Genomic DNA, 17,250 nt, shown 5'->3' with positions numbered 1-17,250 from the left:
TCTATGTTCTCTGGACCCTCCCAGATCTGAGATTCTATGTTTAAAAGTTCCTTAGGCTTCCTATATTCTGTGCTCTATGTTCTAAGGTCAGTTTCAGCTCTGCCATGCTAGGATTACAAAGAATATAGATGGAGGTCACTGGGAACAAGAGTCTGGGTCTCCAGGGGAAACACTCTAGAAGATCAGGCTCTTTTGGGGTGGGAGAAAGGCTGACAGCAGAAGAAAAGAGAGAAGAACATTGTATAAATGAGTCATTCTCCTTCCTTAGTCCTTGGGGAAGGCAGGGGAAGAAGGGGGTGGAAAAAGGGTAGGATGAGGAATCTGCAATAAGGGAAAGCTATAGCCAGGCCCTGGCCCAACCCTGAGCACTGCCCACACAGCCAAGGGCTAGCTAGTGAACTTTCTCTAGGAACAGAGAGTCACGGAAGGCTGCTGAGGGTAGGCTTGTTAGCTCTCAGGCCAAACCCAGGTTGATCCCTGCTCCTGATCCCAGCTACAGGCTTACCCTTGATCTCAGACTGTGCCAGGACATCACCAACCAAGTAATGAACATGGGCTGGGGGGGTACCTGGGGTTCTTGGTAAGGGTGGGTGGATGGCTCCATCTAGTCAGGCTCTATCACTAGGAAGTCAATTGAATCAGCCTAGCCTAAGCATCCCTCCTCATCCCCAGCTATGGGTTTGGCTTCACTGTGGAGCAAATGGGAGGAAGGAGAGACCCATCCCCTATTCTGAGGGAATTTCAGAACTGGCTAGGAAGACACTGACACATGGAAAAGATGAATAATCATTTATATGCGGCCTCAGACACTTCCCAGCTGTGTGACCCTGGGCAAGTCACTTGACCCCCGTTGCCCACCCTTACCAACTCTTCCACCTATGAGCCAATACACAGAAGTTAAGGGTTTAAAAAAATTTTTTAAATAATCATTTATATGGTGCTATAAGGTTTTCAACGCATTTTACATGGTTGGATCTCACCACAACCCTGTAAGATAGGTACTATTATTATCTCTATTTTACAAATGAGAAAACTGAGGTTTAGAGCCTTGATTGTGGTCACTCAGCTAGCAAGAGTTCGAGTCAGAATTTGAACTTATGTATTCCTGAGTTCAAATGCAGCTCTATATCCACTATGACATGTAGCAGCTAACTGAAACTATAGGTACTCAGAAGATAGATGATATAGATCAGTGATTCCCAAAGTGGGTGCCGCCGCCCCCTGGTGGGTGCTGCAGCGATCCAGGGGAGCAGTGATGGCCACAGGTGCATTTATCTTTCCTATTAATTGCTATTAAAATTTTTTAAAAAATTTTATTTTCAGGGGCACTAAGTAATATTTTTTCTGGAAAGAGGGCAGTAGGCCAAAAAAGTTTGGGAACCACTGAGATGATCTGGACAATAAAGTTAAAGATAAACTGGAATAGTTCTGCTGGGAAGAAAACTATCTAGGGTTCTTAGCAAACTGTAGACTCCATAAAGAGTCAACAGAGTAATGTGGTTGTCTAAAAAGCAAAACCTGATATTAGGTTGCATTGAGAAAGGCATATGATTCAGAACCCAGGAGATGAAAGTCTCATGGTACTCTGCTCAGGTCAGACCACATCTGGAATATTGGGATGCATTGGGGCAACACATTTTAGGAAGAATGTTGATAAACTACCAAGGATCCAGGATGCTGAAGGGCTCAGAGTCCATGTTATAGAAGGGTTGCTTGAATAAACTGAGACTATTGAAGCCAAAGAAGAGAAAGACTTGGGGAAATATGATAATTATCTTTAAGGAGCAGAAGGGCTCTTTTGCAGAAAAGGGAATAGACTTGGTCTCCTTAGCCCCAGAGGGCACAGCTATAAGCAGTGGGTAAAGGTCACTTAGCATAATGGAAAGAATGTTGTATTTGAATTCCAATTCCATCTCACCCATCTGTGTGATGTTAGGCAAAGTCTCTTAATTTATATATGCCTCAGTTTCCTCAACAGTAAAATAGATGAGTTGGCCTCTAAGCTCCCTCCTACTTCTAGGTCTATGTTTCTAGGATCCATGAGTTTCAGAGAGGCAGAGAAAAACTTTCTAACCATTAGAGCCATTCCAAAGTAGAATCATCCATCTTAGGAAGTAATAAGATTTTCTCCACTGCAGGTATTTGAGCAAAGGCCTTTGACCCCTTGTTCAAAATGTTGTAGAGGAAGGAAGGAATGAAACAAACATCTCTCTAGCACCTACTATATCCCTGGCACTGTGCTAAGAACCTTACAAATATTATCTCATTTGATTCTCACAACAACTCTGGGAGGTAATTGTAGAAACTGAGGCAAATAGGGGTAAGAGACTTGCCCAGGGTCACACAGCTAGTAAGTGTCTGGGGCTAGTTTTTTTTTTTAACCTTACTTTCTGTTTTCTGTTTTAGTATCAATTCCTTTTTTTTTTTAACCTTCTGTCTTAAAATTTATTCCAAGGTGGAGGAGCCATAAGGGCTAGGCAATTGGAGTTAAGTGATTTGTCCAGGGTCATACAACTGGGGAGTGTCTGAGGTTCCTCCCAATTCCAGACCTGGTACTCTATTCACTGTGCTACCTAGTTGCCCCTTGAGGCCGGATTTGAACACATGCCTTCATGATTCCAAGCCCAGTATTCTTATCATTGTGTCCCAGAGGTCTCTGTAGAAGAGATTCTTATTCAGGTATGAATTAGCCTTGATGGCCTCTGAGGTCCTTCCTTCCTAGGTCTGAGATGTTATGTCTTTAAAATTTAGTCAGGGAAGGTTTCCTGGAGACATTAAAGTTGGAGGCTTTGAAGGCCAGTTTCTTAAAAACCTCCCTAAATGGCCATCAAAAAGTTGCTATAATCCAGACCTTGCTACCTACTTTGTATACAAGCGTGCGTGCATGCGTGCATGCGCGCGTGTGTGTGTGTGTGTGTGTGTGTGTGTGTGTGTGCATATGCACGGACACACAATCAGACTTGAACACAGCCATGGATGCTTCTCCTGGTTAAAGATAAGCATAGTAGTAGGACCTGGACCTATGACTTCATTGAGAGAAAGAACTTCCAGGGAAGGAAATCTACCTCTGCCTACGCAGGCTTTCACCTTCTCTGAGACTTACAATCTTAGACCATGGCCTTGAGTTTAAATGGCTTGTTCAGTGTCATACAACTATTATGTATCAGAGGGAAGACATCTTTGATCTTGATGCACAGAATTTAATCTATGATTTTTTTAATGACTATCCCGAATATTTGTACAGCTGTTATCTCTCATTAGAGCCTCCAAGAACTCCTTTAGAGGGATGGGCAGGGATTGTTCTCCCCATTAAGCAGAGAGGGTTACTGAGTCCCAGGAAAGGGGATTTGCCCATGGAGAGCCAAGATTAGAACCCCTGTGTCACTACATTGGGAAACCAACTTCTTTGTAACTCAAAAGCAGTGTACAAACAGTAAGACCAATGGGATTAGAAAAGAGAGGGTCTGGAGGACCTGGGTTCAAATCTAACTTCAGACATTTCCTACATATGTAACCTGGCAAGTCACTTAACCCTGTTTGCCTAGCCCTTGCCCTTTTATCTTAGAGTTAGTAAGAAAGAAAGTAGGGATTTAAAAAGCTTGGCTGTGTATCCACTGAGCCACTTACTTGCCCTTAATAAATGCTTATTGATTGAATATATATTGATTGATTGGTAGATGGTGTTTTTAGATTCTAACATTTCATAGTCCATGTTCTAAAGTCCCTTGCAACTTTAACATTCTCAGTGATTCCCAAAGTGGGCACTACCACCCCCTGGTGGGTGCTGCAGTAATCCAGGGAGGCAGTGATGGCCACACTTTTTTTTGTATTACATTATATTCTGAGTTCAAGAAATAGTTTCATAATTTCCAGGGGGCGCAAAGTAATATTTTTTCTGGAAAGGGGGTGGTAGGCCAAAAAAGTTTGGGAACCACTGTTCTATATTCTAGGGCAGTGATGATGAACCTTATAGAGCTCTTAGAGACCGAGTGCCCAAACTGTAACCCTCATGATGCATAATGTAGAGAGGGGGAGGGGGGCAGCCCAGTTCCAGCACACATACCATAGGTTCAACAACACAGTTCTAGGGTCTTTATCAGTTCCAACATTCTCTGTTCTAAAGTCCTTGCCATTCTATGTCCCAAGGCTCCTCTGTGAGCCTCTGAGCCACATTCTGGGAATGAGTTCCCATCTTTATTCTAAACTAGGGGAATCTACACCCCTACCTTACCTTCCCAAATCACATATATGCCAGATTATTTTCCTCCCATTCAAAATTTTAGGTCCCATTCAAGGAACTCAAAAACAATAGCACCTTCCCACCATGCTCTCACTTTTAAGTTCTTCCCTACATAAAATTGAAATGAGTCTCTCTGTGATTTCTTTCCATTGCTCTTCTCCTAACTGTTCACTCAGGTTAAATACAACAAACTTCATCTTGTTTCTATAAAAACAATCTTCAAAGACGAGAATCAAGGCCTCTCTAAGCCCTTAGGGCAAACATCAGCCTTGCTTCAGTTTGGATCCACCCCCATCCCTATTCTTCCTGGCTAGGATCCTCAGGGCTGTCTTTGACTCCTATTCCCACAACCTCACATCCAGTCACTTCCTAAATCCTGTGCCCTACCTCCCAAGTGTCTCTAGATCATTTCTCTTCTCTCTATCCTCATAGTCCTCACTCAAACCCAGAGCACCTCCTCAGATGCCCAGACGATTGTAACAGCATCTCACCACTCATTCCCACCAAAACACCAATCCTATTCCAACCACAAGACTTCACTTATGGTGTTTCTCCCACCTGGAAGGATCTCCCATCCAATCTCTTCCCTATTATTCAAAAGACATTGCTTCCTCTAAAGTCACCAGGAATCTCTTCATTGCCAAGTCGAATGAATGGCTTTTTCTCAATCCTGATCCTTATTGATTTCTCTGCAGCATTGAACATTGCTGATGTTTTCTCCCTGGATAGTCTCTCTAGTTTTTGTGACCTGGACCTGCTTCACGTGCTATTTGTCCCACTGCTTCTTCTCAGCCTCCCTTGCTGATTCTTCAGTTATGTCAAGACTTACCAACTGGGAATATTCTCCAAGACTCTGTCCTTCTCTTTTTACTTTAGCTTCTCATTAGGTGATCTCATCAGATATTATGGGTTCATTTATCATCTCTATGCAGCCGATTCCCAGATTTATATGATCAGTCCTAGTCTCTCCTGAGCTATAATCATATATTGTCAATTGCTTCTTGGGCATCTCAACCTAAATATCCCATAAGCATATGAAACTCATTCATGTTCAAAACAGAAATCATTATCTCTTTCCCCCACCCCAAGTTCTCCTCCCTTCCAATCTTTTCTGCTACTCTCCAAGGTACTACCATCTTCCATAGACTGGGTCTTTAACTTTGGTATCACCCTGGACTTCTCACTTGTACTCACACCCTATATCTAATCCATTGTCCTTTATATCTTCATAATGTCTTTTTTATGTCCTCTTTTTTGCTATTCATATAATCATGACCCCAATTTAGGCACTCACTTGAGTTATTTCTCACCTTCTAACTGGGTCTGCTTGCCTCAAGACTCTTCCCCATATTGATATGTGAACATGTAATTTTCTCCCCTTTCCCCAAAATTCAATCAATTCCAATGCTCCCCATTGCCTCCAGGATTATAAATAAAATCCTCTGTTTGGTTTATAAAGTCTTCAATAACCCTAGGCCCTTCCTACCTCGACAGTCTTCTTACATCTTATACTGTCCCTTCCCAAATGCACTCTTCAACTCCATTGACACTGGTCTCCATCATACATGACTCACCACTCTCCATCCCAAAGAGTCTTCAAGCCTTAGCTGAAGCCTCACCTTCAGCAAGAGGCATTTCTCAATTCCCCTTAATGCTAATATTTTCCCTTTATTGAGTATTTCCAATTTATCCTATCTGCCTTTTATTTGTATATAATTGTTTGCATGTCATCTCCCATATTAAGCTGAGAAGGTCTTTTGACTTTCTTTGTACCCCAGAACTTAGTATAGTGCTTGAAACACAATAAGTGTTGGTCCACCAATTGATTGGCCAAATCCCATTTTGCTCAAGGCTTATCTTCTCCAGAAAGCCTTTATTTACTAGCCTAGTTCATTCTTATCTCTCCTTCCAATGAATTCCTCTAGGTCTCAGAGTCCAAATCAGAGAATTTTGTAACTTACAGAGACTTGAGAGGCCATCTTGTCCAACCTAGAACCAACATATCTGACAAGTAGTCATCCAGGACTCTGTTTAGAGAGCTCCAGTGAAGGGGGAGTCCATTGCCTTCTGGGGTAGCCCATCCCACTCTAGGATGCCTCTCACTGTGCTAGGAAATTTTTCCAGGTATTAAATTTGCCTATCTGTGACTTCTACTTATCCTGGTTCTGCCCTCTGAGGCCAAGTAGAACAAATATAATCTTCTTTCCTCTGGGCAGCCCTGCAAAGACTTGAAGACAGCTAGCAGGTTCTCTTAAGTCTTCTACAGACTAAACCTTCTCAGTTCCTTCAACCCATTCTCATGGTCCAACTCTCCATAGTTTAGTATTTCATTCTAGTCAGTTTTATCCTAATGTTTATTTAGTTTAAGGCCTCATTTCCCACACTGTGAGTTCCCTTAGGGCAGCCCCTTCCCTGTTGGTCCCTTATTTCCCACCACTAGCCCTGCTCCCTTTCACTCCTTCCCCCTCTCCTCAGATTTGAGACTGTAAGCTCCAGGTCCTGGATCTCCTCCTTTTTTTGCCTCCCTCACATCAAAGCCAAGCCCTGATCCACAGAAAAGGATATGGGTCCATCATCTTCATCTTCTCACATTGATATAGATCTCTGAAGTTTTTAAAGTGTTTTTACATGTGTTATCTCATTTGTTCCCCACACCAACCCTAGGAATTAGGTGCTTTTACAATGATCATTTTATAGATAAGGAAACGGAAACTCAGAGAAATGAAATGATTTTTCTAGGTTCACACAGTAACAATCCAAGATGGGATCTGAACCCAGGTCTTTCTGAATACAAGTCCAGAATTATAACCACTATGTCAGGCTGCTTACTGTAAATGAACAAGGAAGATGCTTGAACTCCTAAAGAGAAGGGGTTACTTTGTTTATGGTGGTGGTGGTGTAGCCTTCCATGACAAATTTATTTCCTCTCTTGTGTTTTTAAGAAAGTTCACTTGATATGTATACAAAAGTATTTATAGCTGCACTCTTTGTGGTGGCAAAAAATTGGAAAATGAGGGGATGCCTTTTGATTGGGGAATGGCTGAACAAATTGTGGTATCTGTTAGTGATGAAATACTATTGTGTGAAAAGGAAAAATGAACTGGAGGAATTCCATGTGAACTGGAAAGACCTCCAGGAATTGATGCAGAGTGAAAGGATCGGAACCAGGAGAACGTTGTATACAGAGACGGATACACTGTGGCATAATCGAATGTAATGGACTTCTCTACTAGCAGCAATGCAATGATCCAAAACATTTCTGAGGGACTTATGAGAATGCTATCCATATCCAGAGAAAGAACTGTGGGAGTAGAAAGACAGAAGAAAGACATTTTCTTGATCACTTGGTTCGATGGGAATATGATTGGGGATGTAGTCTCTAAGTGATCATTATAAGGCAAATATTAATAATATGGAAATAGGTCTTGATCAATGATACATGTAAAACCCAGTTGAATTGCTCGTTGGCTATGGGAGGATGGGAGGGAAAGAGCATGAATCATGTAACCATAGAAAAATATTCTAAATTAATTACTTAAATAAATAAATTAAAAATATATCTACATATAAAAATATATCTACATATACAGATAAAAGATATCTATATATATCTACATATAAAACTATATCTACATATACATACATATAAATATATGTACATACATACATAAAAATATATATCTACATACATATTCATTTGAATAATAAATAGCATGTCCTATTCTACTTTGTAAAGCATTTGCTCACCCAATAGTTCATTCGGTCCTGACAAAGCTCTGTAAATCAGGCAACACAAATATGATTTTCACCCTCTTCAGGTGAGCAAACATGTTCAGAGAAAGAGGTGATCTGCCATCACACAGCTGGCAAGTGCTAACACTGGGCTTAAACCAAGCCCTCCTGGGCTCTTCCCACTACTCTTCCATGCTTCCTATTTCATAAACCATACCCATTTAATAGATAAGGAACCTGAGTCTCACAGAAGTTATGAGAGATTAGAGTTATGGAATTTCAGGGCTGAAGAGGGCTTTAAAAAGCATTTAGGGGCAGCTAGGTAGCTCAGTAGAAAGAGAATTAGGCCTGGAGATAGGAAGTCTTGGGTTCAAATCTGACCTTAGACACTTTATAAGCTGTGTGAGCCTAGGCAAGTCCTTAAACCTGACTGCCTAGCTCCTAACACTCTTCTGTCTTGGAACCAATATCATTTTAAGATAGGAGGCAAGGTTAAAAAAAACCAAACACCCAGGCTATGAGTTCTGTGGAGACAAAAACAGAAGTGAATAGACAGAAGTGAATAGACCCAATCGGTGAGGCATTATGTTATCACTAGAAGGTCTGGAAACACTGAAGGTAAGTTACCCTTCCATACATGGACCCTGGTCATACCTGTTCCCTATACATGCAATCCTCCCTTTGGGGCACAGGGCCATGTGTATTTTCTACATGTATTTACTCTTGCCATTAATGCTGCTCCTATTTTTGGGAAATGTACCCCAAGTTAATGAGAGAACACATTTTCATGCTGAAATGCAGGTATCTCAACTTCTAGGCCCAGACACTCTGACATCCAGCCCTTCATTGGCCCCTGGGGGACCTCGGTCAATTCAAGTCAAGTCAACAAAGAAATATTAGATGCCTACTTTGTACGTGGCCCTCAGATCTCTACTGGGCATACAGGATAAAAAAGGACAATGGGCTTTGCTTTCAGGGAAGTGATACTTTGGAAGTGAAGATCCTAGGAAGGACAGTACACAAATAACTATGAGACAAAGGAAAGATCTTTCCAGGCAGAATGGTATGAGACATCAGAAGAGGGGATGGCCACTTTCCCCTAGAAGATCACAGAAGGTTTCAAAGAGGAGGCAGCCAGCTGAGGTGGGGATTGAAAGAAGGGATGAATTTCAAGAGAGAGTCATAGGGGGCCTTTGAACTGGGAAAATCTTTTATTCCAGGTGGCTACAGGAAGGACATGGGATTTGAAGTCAGAAGACTTGGGTTCAAATCTTGGCCTGTGTGACTTTGGGCAAGTCGTGTAATATTCCTAAGCCTCTGTTTCATTATCTATAAAATGAGAGGGTTGGACTCCATGACCTCCGAGGTCCTTCCAACTCCAGATTGATGCTTTTATGATAAATCTATGAGGTTATGAGGATAAGATCAGGGGATAGCAGGTAGTCCAGAATGTCTGAAACAAAAGATACACAGAGGCGAAATTGTGTGAAATAGGGCTGGAAAGGTAGCTGGTAAATCAGAGCCAGATTGTGGAAGGCCTTACCTTCTAGGCTGTGAAACCATGGGCAAATCCCTTCTCCAATCCAAGCCTCAGTTTCTTTCTTTGTCAAAAGGGGATAATGATCCCCTTCTGGTCTGTTGTGAGGGCAGAGTGAGATAAACTTTGGAAATGATAAAGCCCTATGGATAAGGTAGCTAAAATGAAACCTCTCCCCAAAAGAATTCTCAGCTGCTCAAAAGCCCCCACCCCCAGTCCCCTCTAGTCCAGCCCCTGAAGGCCTTCTGTTTCCTTTTCTCACTCCACCCCCACTCCATGTCCCCCAGTTCCAATTCTTCCTTGACCAGCCCTCCCGGGTCTAGGGGATTGGCCATTCTCCTGGGCAATGGAGGGCAGGGGGCAGTAGACAATGGGGAATTCTCCCCTAGGCTGGGGCCTCTCTAATGGGCCTGGAGCCCAAGAGAAGGGAAAAGGGAGGTCAACAGGACAATCCAGAGGAATAGAAACGCAGAAGAAAAACATAGGATCGATCATATGGTTCGATGGGGATATGATTGGGGTTTTGGTGTTAAAAGATCAGTCTGTGGAAATATGAATAACACGGAAATAGGTTTTGAACAAGGATACATGTATAACCCAGTGGAACTGCTTGTCAGCTCTGGGAGTGGGGAAGGAAGAGGGGAGAATCTTGTAACTATGGAAAAATATTCTAAAGAAAAAAAAGAAAAAAGAAAAACAAAAGGGAGGTCAAACCATCACCAATGCTTGGGAAAATAAGGCAGTTCTAGGAAGAAACAGAGACATCCTCATTAGCCTGTCCCCTCCCCCCTCAGCCAACCAGCTCCCTCCAGGATGGCAGGGGGAAGGGAGGAAGTCAGAGAAGTTGGCACGAGAAGAGTCCAAATGAGTCCCTGGGTCAGGCTCTTCTGGCTAGGCTTCTACACTCCTCCAGTGCAACCCAGCCAGGGACAAAACCACAAATAGCTTTGGCTGGGTCTTGAGTCTGGTACTCAGAGCCCAGTCCTGAGCCTTGAGTACAGCCCAAAGAGCCCACATCCTAGAGACAAACCCAGACCCCAAGGCCAGAATCTAGCCTCGCCTAGGAGAGATCTCTTTCAAGAAAAGAGCCATGAGAGATTTGAAAAGAGAATGTTCACTTGTGTTATCAGGAAAGGCTTCATGGAAGAGATGACAGCTGAAATGGTCCTTGAAGGAAGAGAATTTCAACAGCAAGACTACATAAAGCAATGGGCTGGGAGAGTCCTTTCCTGGTATGGGGGTTCCCCTATGTAGGTGAAGGTATGGAGATGGAAGAAGGCAGAATGTTATGGAGGAAGAGGCATGAGAATCATGTCTTCTCCATGGCTCAAAGACCACAGGCTGGGTTCTAGAGTTAGGATATGAATCCAGACCTTCCTAAGTGCAAATCTAGAATCCTGAGCCCAGAGCCCAACCAAAGAACCCAAAGCATCACAGTATCACAGGATTTAGAGCAGAAAGAGACCTTAGAGATCACCTAGTTACAGGTTTATTTCTTTTCTAACCTTTACCTTCTGTTTTAGAACCAATATATTAAGTAACAGTTCCAAGGCAGAAGAGTGGCAAGGGCTAGGTAATTGGAATTAAATGATTTGTCCAAGATAACACAACTAGGAAGTGTCTGAGACCAGAGTTGAACCCAGGACCTCCCATCTCTAGACCTGGTTTTCTAACCACAGAGCCACCTAGCTGCCCCTAGTATTGGGTTTCTGAACTTTTTTGGTGACCCTAGACCTCTTTTGTCCAATCTGGGAAAAATCTATAGACCCCCTTCTCAGAATCTTATTTTTAAATGCATCAAATAAAATACCTAGGATGATAAAGGTAACCAATTATATTGAAATAACAGTCATCAAAATATTAAAGTTCCCAGATCAAGGACCCCAGCATAAGAATGCCACCTCCTAGTTGAAGATCCTCCTCGTAAAGAAGCTGAGTTAAAAGAGAACAGTTGGTTTGACTAATAGAGCTGGCATTTCCATTGAGATCATCAGACTCTGAACTCAGTTCCCCAAGACAATTCCCATAGGCTCAGTAGCCAGCGAGGCCAAGGTTCAGAGGCGAAAACAATGCAAAATGTGGAGAGAAGTGATTTCCAGTCCTTTGCTCTCATGGCTACCCAGGTCTGGGCAAAGGCAGTCAAGGGGAGAGGGAATGGGAAGAAGAAAAAAGAAATGGGACCTGGAGGGAGAGGGTCAGACAGAAAGAAGAATCCCACAGCACATCTGCTGACCCTGCCTAGGCAGTTCATGTGGGTCCCAGGCCAAACTTCCCCCAATAGACACTTGGTCCCCTTCTTCTTCTGGCCCCCAAAACACTGCCTCCTCCAAGAAGTCCCTACTTCCCACCCTAACTTCTTGTCTTCTGCCTCTCTCCAGCCAAAAGACAGTTAGCACCTACTTCTTCCCTTAAAAACATGGTGGGAAGAAAGTCTGGGCTACACTAGAGGCATGGGAAGAAAGAGACCCTAAAGGCTGAGGGTTCCTGCTCAGAAAACTTGGGTAGGAGAGTCCTTGGGGCCTTATGCGGCCCAAGCCAGTTAAACCTTCTGCCTCAGAGAAGGGAGGTAAAGGGATGTGACGGCGTATGTATGTTAGGACTCGGTGATAAGGTCTGAGCAATGGACCTCTTCCAGGTAAATTGGAAAAGGGACTCCAGCTGCAAGAACACATGAATTCTTTGAGAGGAAAGGAGAAAGCGTTGTGAATGGACAGTCCTTACTGAGGAAACAACTCATTTGATAATACACAAGGAACATTGGCGAGTTCATATTCCCTTATAATAGATAGTATTCCTTTATGAATGGATAAGAATCCTTTGTGATTAGCACCTGTTACTGGTTACGTACAAGCATATGAACCAAATGGCATTTGAATCCCTGGGGTTTGGGCTCAATGCCTCCTCCCTGCCATTACCGCTCCCCTGTGACCCTGGCACCCCAACCTCCCTCAACACTTACCACTTGCGGTTTACTCTGGCTCTGTCTCCTTTCAGTGGCGATGGGGTCTTCTGGGGGCCGGGCCACTTCCAGTGGTTTGGCTTCAGTGGAGGTTGGTGTGGCTGGAGTGGACTGGGACACATCTGTGGGCCCAGGAGCATGGGACTCACTGGAGTGGAGGGTCAGCATGTACTGCTTAGTAACGTCCTCCAGGGAGGGCACATGGAGGGCTGGATAGACCTTATTTGTGGATCCTGATGGCCCGGTGCCTGTGGCTTTTGGTTCAGGGGCCTCAATGGGGATGAAGGCAGCTGGTTCACTGGCATGCCGAACATGGCGGGAGCCAGATTGAGCCCTCCCCAATGTGGCCGAGTCGTCCTCTTTTCGGAACTCCTGGTGACTGCTCCGGGCTGGTCTTTTCTTGGAGCCCCGGCGGGCAAGCCGTGGGGACAGCACATCAGCTAGCTTGGGGTCGAGGCGGAAATCCAGGGGGGTAGTGGTTGGCAAGGCTTTGGGTAGAACTCTCTCAGACTGAGCCCTGGTCTTTCCTGGTTCACCTGACGGATGTTCCAGCAGGATGGGCTCACTGCTGGCGGGGGGGAGGGCTGCCTCTAGTATGGGCTCCCCACCAGGGCCTTCAAACCCAGGGCCAGCTTGATCCCCACGCCGGCTGGGGTCGCTCAATGACTTCTTCTTGGCTGCTCTGCCATGGGCTCGTTCATCCACTGCCCGGCCCAGGGCACCTGGCTGGTGGACCACACTCTGGATCACTGCCTGAAAGTCCTTTCCGCCATCACTGCCAATAGAGGAGTCACTGGCTCCGCCAACTCCACAATCCACCAAGGCCACAGCTGATGCTGTGGGGAGCCCAGCCTTTGGGCCCAGGGAGCCCAGCAAGTTACTGTCTACAGAGAAACCTGAGGACTCCTCAAATGGGGTAGGCCGCCGGTGATGAGGCATCGGGTCACTCAGGGAACGATAGGCCTCCCCAGCCTCCCCATTGCTGAGGTCTGTTCCACCAAGGCCTACAGGGGGGCCTTTTCGACGCCTACGAAGGGCACCTGGGGTTCCTGGGGCATCCAGGGGCCCAGTGGGGGGGACTCGGCCTCCCTCTGCTGGAGGGCCACTGGGATTCATCCTAGATGAAGAGAGGGGGAACTCACCAGACTTCCATTCTGACAGAGGCCCTAGGCCCCTGTAGGCAATACTAGCTGGTTCAGGTTCCGTCACAATGCCCTCATCTGTCAGACTGGACTCATGGCCTGATAGTTCTTCCAGGGATCTCCGGCATGGGGAGCTTGTGGGCAGATGCAGGGCAGGAGGGGATCCTCCATCATCCCGCTGGGCCCCCATTTGACTGATCTTCTCAAATACTTGCCTGGCTTCCTGCACATATTGGTCCTGCACAACTTCAGGGAGCCCATCCTCTTCATCCTCTTCCTCAGCCCTCCGCCTTGCAAGGAGCAGTTCTGAGGAGCTGGGCTTCAGTGCCCCTGTCCGGGAGAGCCTTCGAGGGGTGGGTGTTTCTGAGCAGGAGAATGATTTGGCCCGGCGCAATGTGGCTGTGAGGTCTTTGAGGGTTGGTCGAGTGCCCAGAACCTGCCTGGCCGGGACAAGCAGGGGTCCCCGTTGCCCTGTCAGCTCATTGTCCTCAGAGGCATCACTGCAGCTTTGTGGTGCTCCATCGTGGTCCCCAGGTCGCCGGCCACTCCGACGAACCTTCAGCTCAGAAAGGTCAGAACGGAGAAAACTTAGCAGAGTCAGTGTCTCACTGGCAATGTCAGGGTTTGACAGAGACTTTCGCTGCCGGCTTTTCTCCAGCTCCATGGCTTTGTAGCTGGATTCCAGAGCCTCAGTGGGGCTGTCTCTCTGCCCTTTGCCCATGCACACCAGAGGCTTTGACCGTGCATGGGTCTGAGGTCGGAGGAAACCATCCCCTGTACCAAAGCTGGGTGATCTATATAAGCCCCAGCTTCCTCTTCCAGTCCAAAGATCCTCCTCTTTCAGTTTTTCTGTACTAGAGTGGCGCCCAAGACTGGCCACATAGGGTGGGAAGCTCACCTTGGCCACCCGGGAGACCATGGGGAAGGTGCTCCCAAAACTGTCTGGCAGACCCCTGGTGAGCTGCCTAAGGCCTTCCTGTGACCCTCGGGAAGCCTGGGGGCCCTCTGATACACATCCGGGCCTCTGGGGGTCCAGGCCCTGACCTTCAGGGGTCTGCTCAGAAGAGTCCATCCTGCCTGGTTTTAACCCATCATTGTCCAGATCCCACCCCCCTGCAGAGGCCTCTTTCCTGCAAGAGGAAGCCTGGAGTTTACCTTCTTCCTTCAACTGGTCCCCTTCACTGCCAGAACCTCCGGAGGGCTGGGCCCCTAGGCTGGGGGCAGCAGAGATCCCTGGGCCCCCGGACTGCTCTTCCTCCTCGCTGGAGCTCTCTCCTCTGCTCAGGCTCTGGCTGACAGGATAGAAGGCAGTGGCAGGAGAGGAGGAGGAGGAGCAGACAGAGGCCTGGGGGCCGGCGTGTGGTTGGCAGTAACTATGCCAAGAATGTGAACTATCCGCCTGCTGCTGCCTCCTCCCCTCGGCCTGGGCCCGGGGCAGGGGGGACCGAAGGCCAGAGAGGGGGAAACAGGTCCTGGGGGGAGGAGGCGGAGGCTGCTGACGACTAGGGGGCTCCTCCGGGCTCTGAGCCCCATCGTCTCGGGTTGGTGAAGCAGAAGCCGGGCTGGATGACCCCCATAGTCCATCAGGGCTAGGCCGTCTGTAGTTCTGGCCTCCGAAGAGTTTGCTCATCTCCGTGACGCTGGGCCAGTGGCCTGAGGGCTCCGACCCGGGCCCGCCCCCACCGATTCCGATTCCGACTCCAGCTCCGGCTCCTTCTTCTGCTGCAAGCTGACCCCTGCGGAGCTCCGACGGCGCCCCCTCCCGGCCCCGCATCCAGTGGGCCTCTTCCTCACTGGGGGAGTCCGTTCCCGGGATCTGGCTCTGACTCCGACTCCTGCTCCGGGACCCTCGGCCAGCGCAGTCGAAGCGCTGGGACAACTGGCGGACGGATGGCGAGAGGCTGCGCAGAGGCCGTGGAGAGGTTGTCGCCGCAGCCCCCGAGCTTCCCGACGCCAGTTTGGATACCCGTCGGGAGGCCGCCAAGGTGGCGGTGCCAGGCGCCCGCCGCCGGAGCCCGGGGGACGAGGAGGTTATCTCCTCCACGCAGTCCGCCCGGTCGGAGCCTGGCCCGCCGCTCCAGCGCTCCAATCGTTTGAAAGAGATGCTCCGGTAGAGCGGGGGCGGGGGCGGCCCGTCGGTCATGGCTCAGCCTGGGAGGGTACGGAGGGAGACTGGGCTGAGGGTAAGGGTTGGGGCTTCTTGGCTCTTCTCGGAAGGGAGGTGGTGGTGATGGTGGTCCTCTGGGGGGAGGGGGCGGGCAGACGACTCAGAGAGTCATTGCAGCCCTCTTCCCCCCTCCGCAGGAGGCCAACTCCAGTCTGGTCCCCCAATTACAGCCTTAAGGGGTTCGGAGTCCCCGCAGGAGCGGGTCCATGTACTACTCTGGGAAGGGAGGAAGGCTCCGCAGCTGAGGGTGGAGATGGGAAGGATGAGAACTTGGATGGGGAGGGATGAATGAGAGAGGGAATTGGGAGGGAGGAGTATGGATGAGAGCTGAGGGGATGGGTGAAGGCTGGAGAGGATGGAAAAGAGCTGGGGGGTGGAAGGGGGCGATATGGAAGATGGCTGAAGGGGGAATGGATGGGAAAAATTGGAGGAAAACTGGTACGAATGTATTAGAGGGTGCACAGAGCTAAGGAGAGAAGGATGGGATGAAGGGAGTAGGAAGGGAGGGAGGGGAACTGCGAAGGAGGGAGAGAAGGAGCAGGGGAGAGAGGAGGGAGGAACTTGGGAGAGAGGGAAGGAGAGACGAGAGCTGGGAGGAGGGACAAGGGGGGACGCGGGGAGCTCCCGCGGCCCAAACTCTCTCCTCCAGCCCAAGCCTCTCCTGAGAGCTAGCGAGCGAGCTAGAGAGCAACTAACTTTTCCCCGGCTCAAGTTTTCGCGTCCGCTTGCAGCCCGGAGGGCTGCGGCGGTGGAAGCTCCATAGTCCCGGCCGGGCCCCGACGCGCTTCAGTCTCAGCCCCAGCCCCAGCTCCAGCCCCAGCCCGGGTCCACAGCCTCAGCCTCAGTCTCCACCTTTGCCCGGCCCGGGGGCATCGCGGCCCGGGGGCGAGGGCAGGGGCCCCGGGCTGCCCCCGCCCCCCGACAGCGATCCGCCTAGGGGGGGCCTGCGGGAAGGGAGCTTCTTGGGAGAATCCTTTTCCTCTGGCTTCCCCCCTTCTCTCGCCGTTTCCCCCGCTTGCTTGGTCCCTCCTCCTCCTTCTCTCCCTCTCTCTTTTGTTGCCTGCAAATAAACTTTGCCGGGAGGAGGGTGGGAGGGAGGGAAAGAGGGAAGGGGTAGGCCGAGGGGGAGGGAATGGGCTGGGGAGGGGGCGGGGCTTATGCGAGGTGGGGGCCTGCTCTACTCTAGGCGCTCGGGCTGGACTGGAACCCCCCAGTGACTGAATGCACTGGACTTAGGAGAGCAGGGGGGCGGGGTGGGGGGAGAGGAGGGGCGGTCCCAGACCTGGAGGCTGGAGAGTTGGGGGTGGGGGAGTAGGGCTGACCTAGCTTCTCTAGCCCCGCCCCCACACCTCCCCAGTGCCCAGGCTGGGGTGGGGCGGGGTTGGGGTGGCACCGCAGCCCCGCCCCTCCCCTCTTCTTCCCTCTCCTCTTGGGCTGGAACTCTCTAGGTTGGACTGGGAGATGCAAAGAGGC

At 48.5% G+C, this 17,250-nt stretch overlaps 1 protein-coding gene across 1 annotated transcript in view; it reads right to left on the bottom strand.

Annotated features, from left to right (window-relative positions):
* ARHGEF17 (Rho guanine nucleotide exchange factor 17) overlaps positions 1 to 15,961 on the bottom strand; it is a 157,011-nt gene extending 141,050 nt beyond the window's left edge. Inside the window, exon 1 of the mRNA XM_044668113.1 lies at positions 12,469 to 15,961. Coding sequence (XP_044524048.1) covers positions 12,469 to 15,753 — 3,285 coding nt within the window. The 5' untranslated portion in view covers positions 15,754 to 15,961. The remainder of the gene's footprint in view (positions 1 to 12,468) is intronic.
* Positions 15,962 to 17,250: the final 1,289 nt, after the last annotated feature.

Source organism: Gracilinanus agilis, chromosome 3 (genome assembly GCF_016433145.1).
Source record: "Gracilinanus agilis isolate LMUSP501 chromosome 3, AgileGrace, whole genome shotgun sequence".
Classification (NCBI taxonomy): domain Eukaryota; kingdom Metazoa; phylum Chordata; class Mammalia; order Didelphimorphia; family Didelphidae; genus Gracilinanus; species Gracilinanus agilis.
This window is presented reverse-complemented; position numbering and strand designations above follow the sequence as displayed.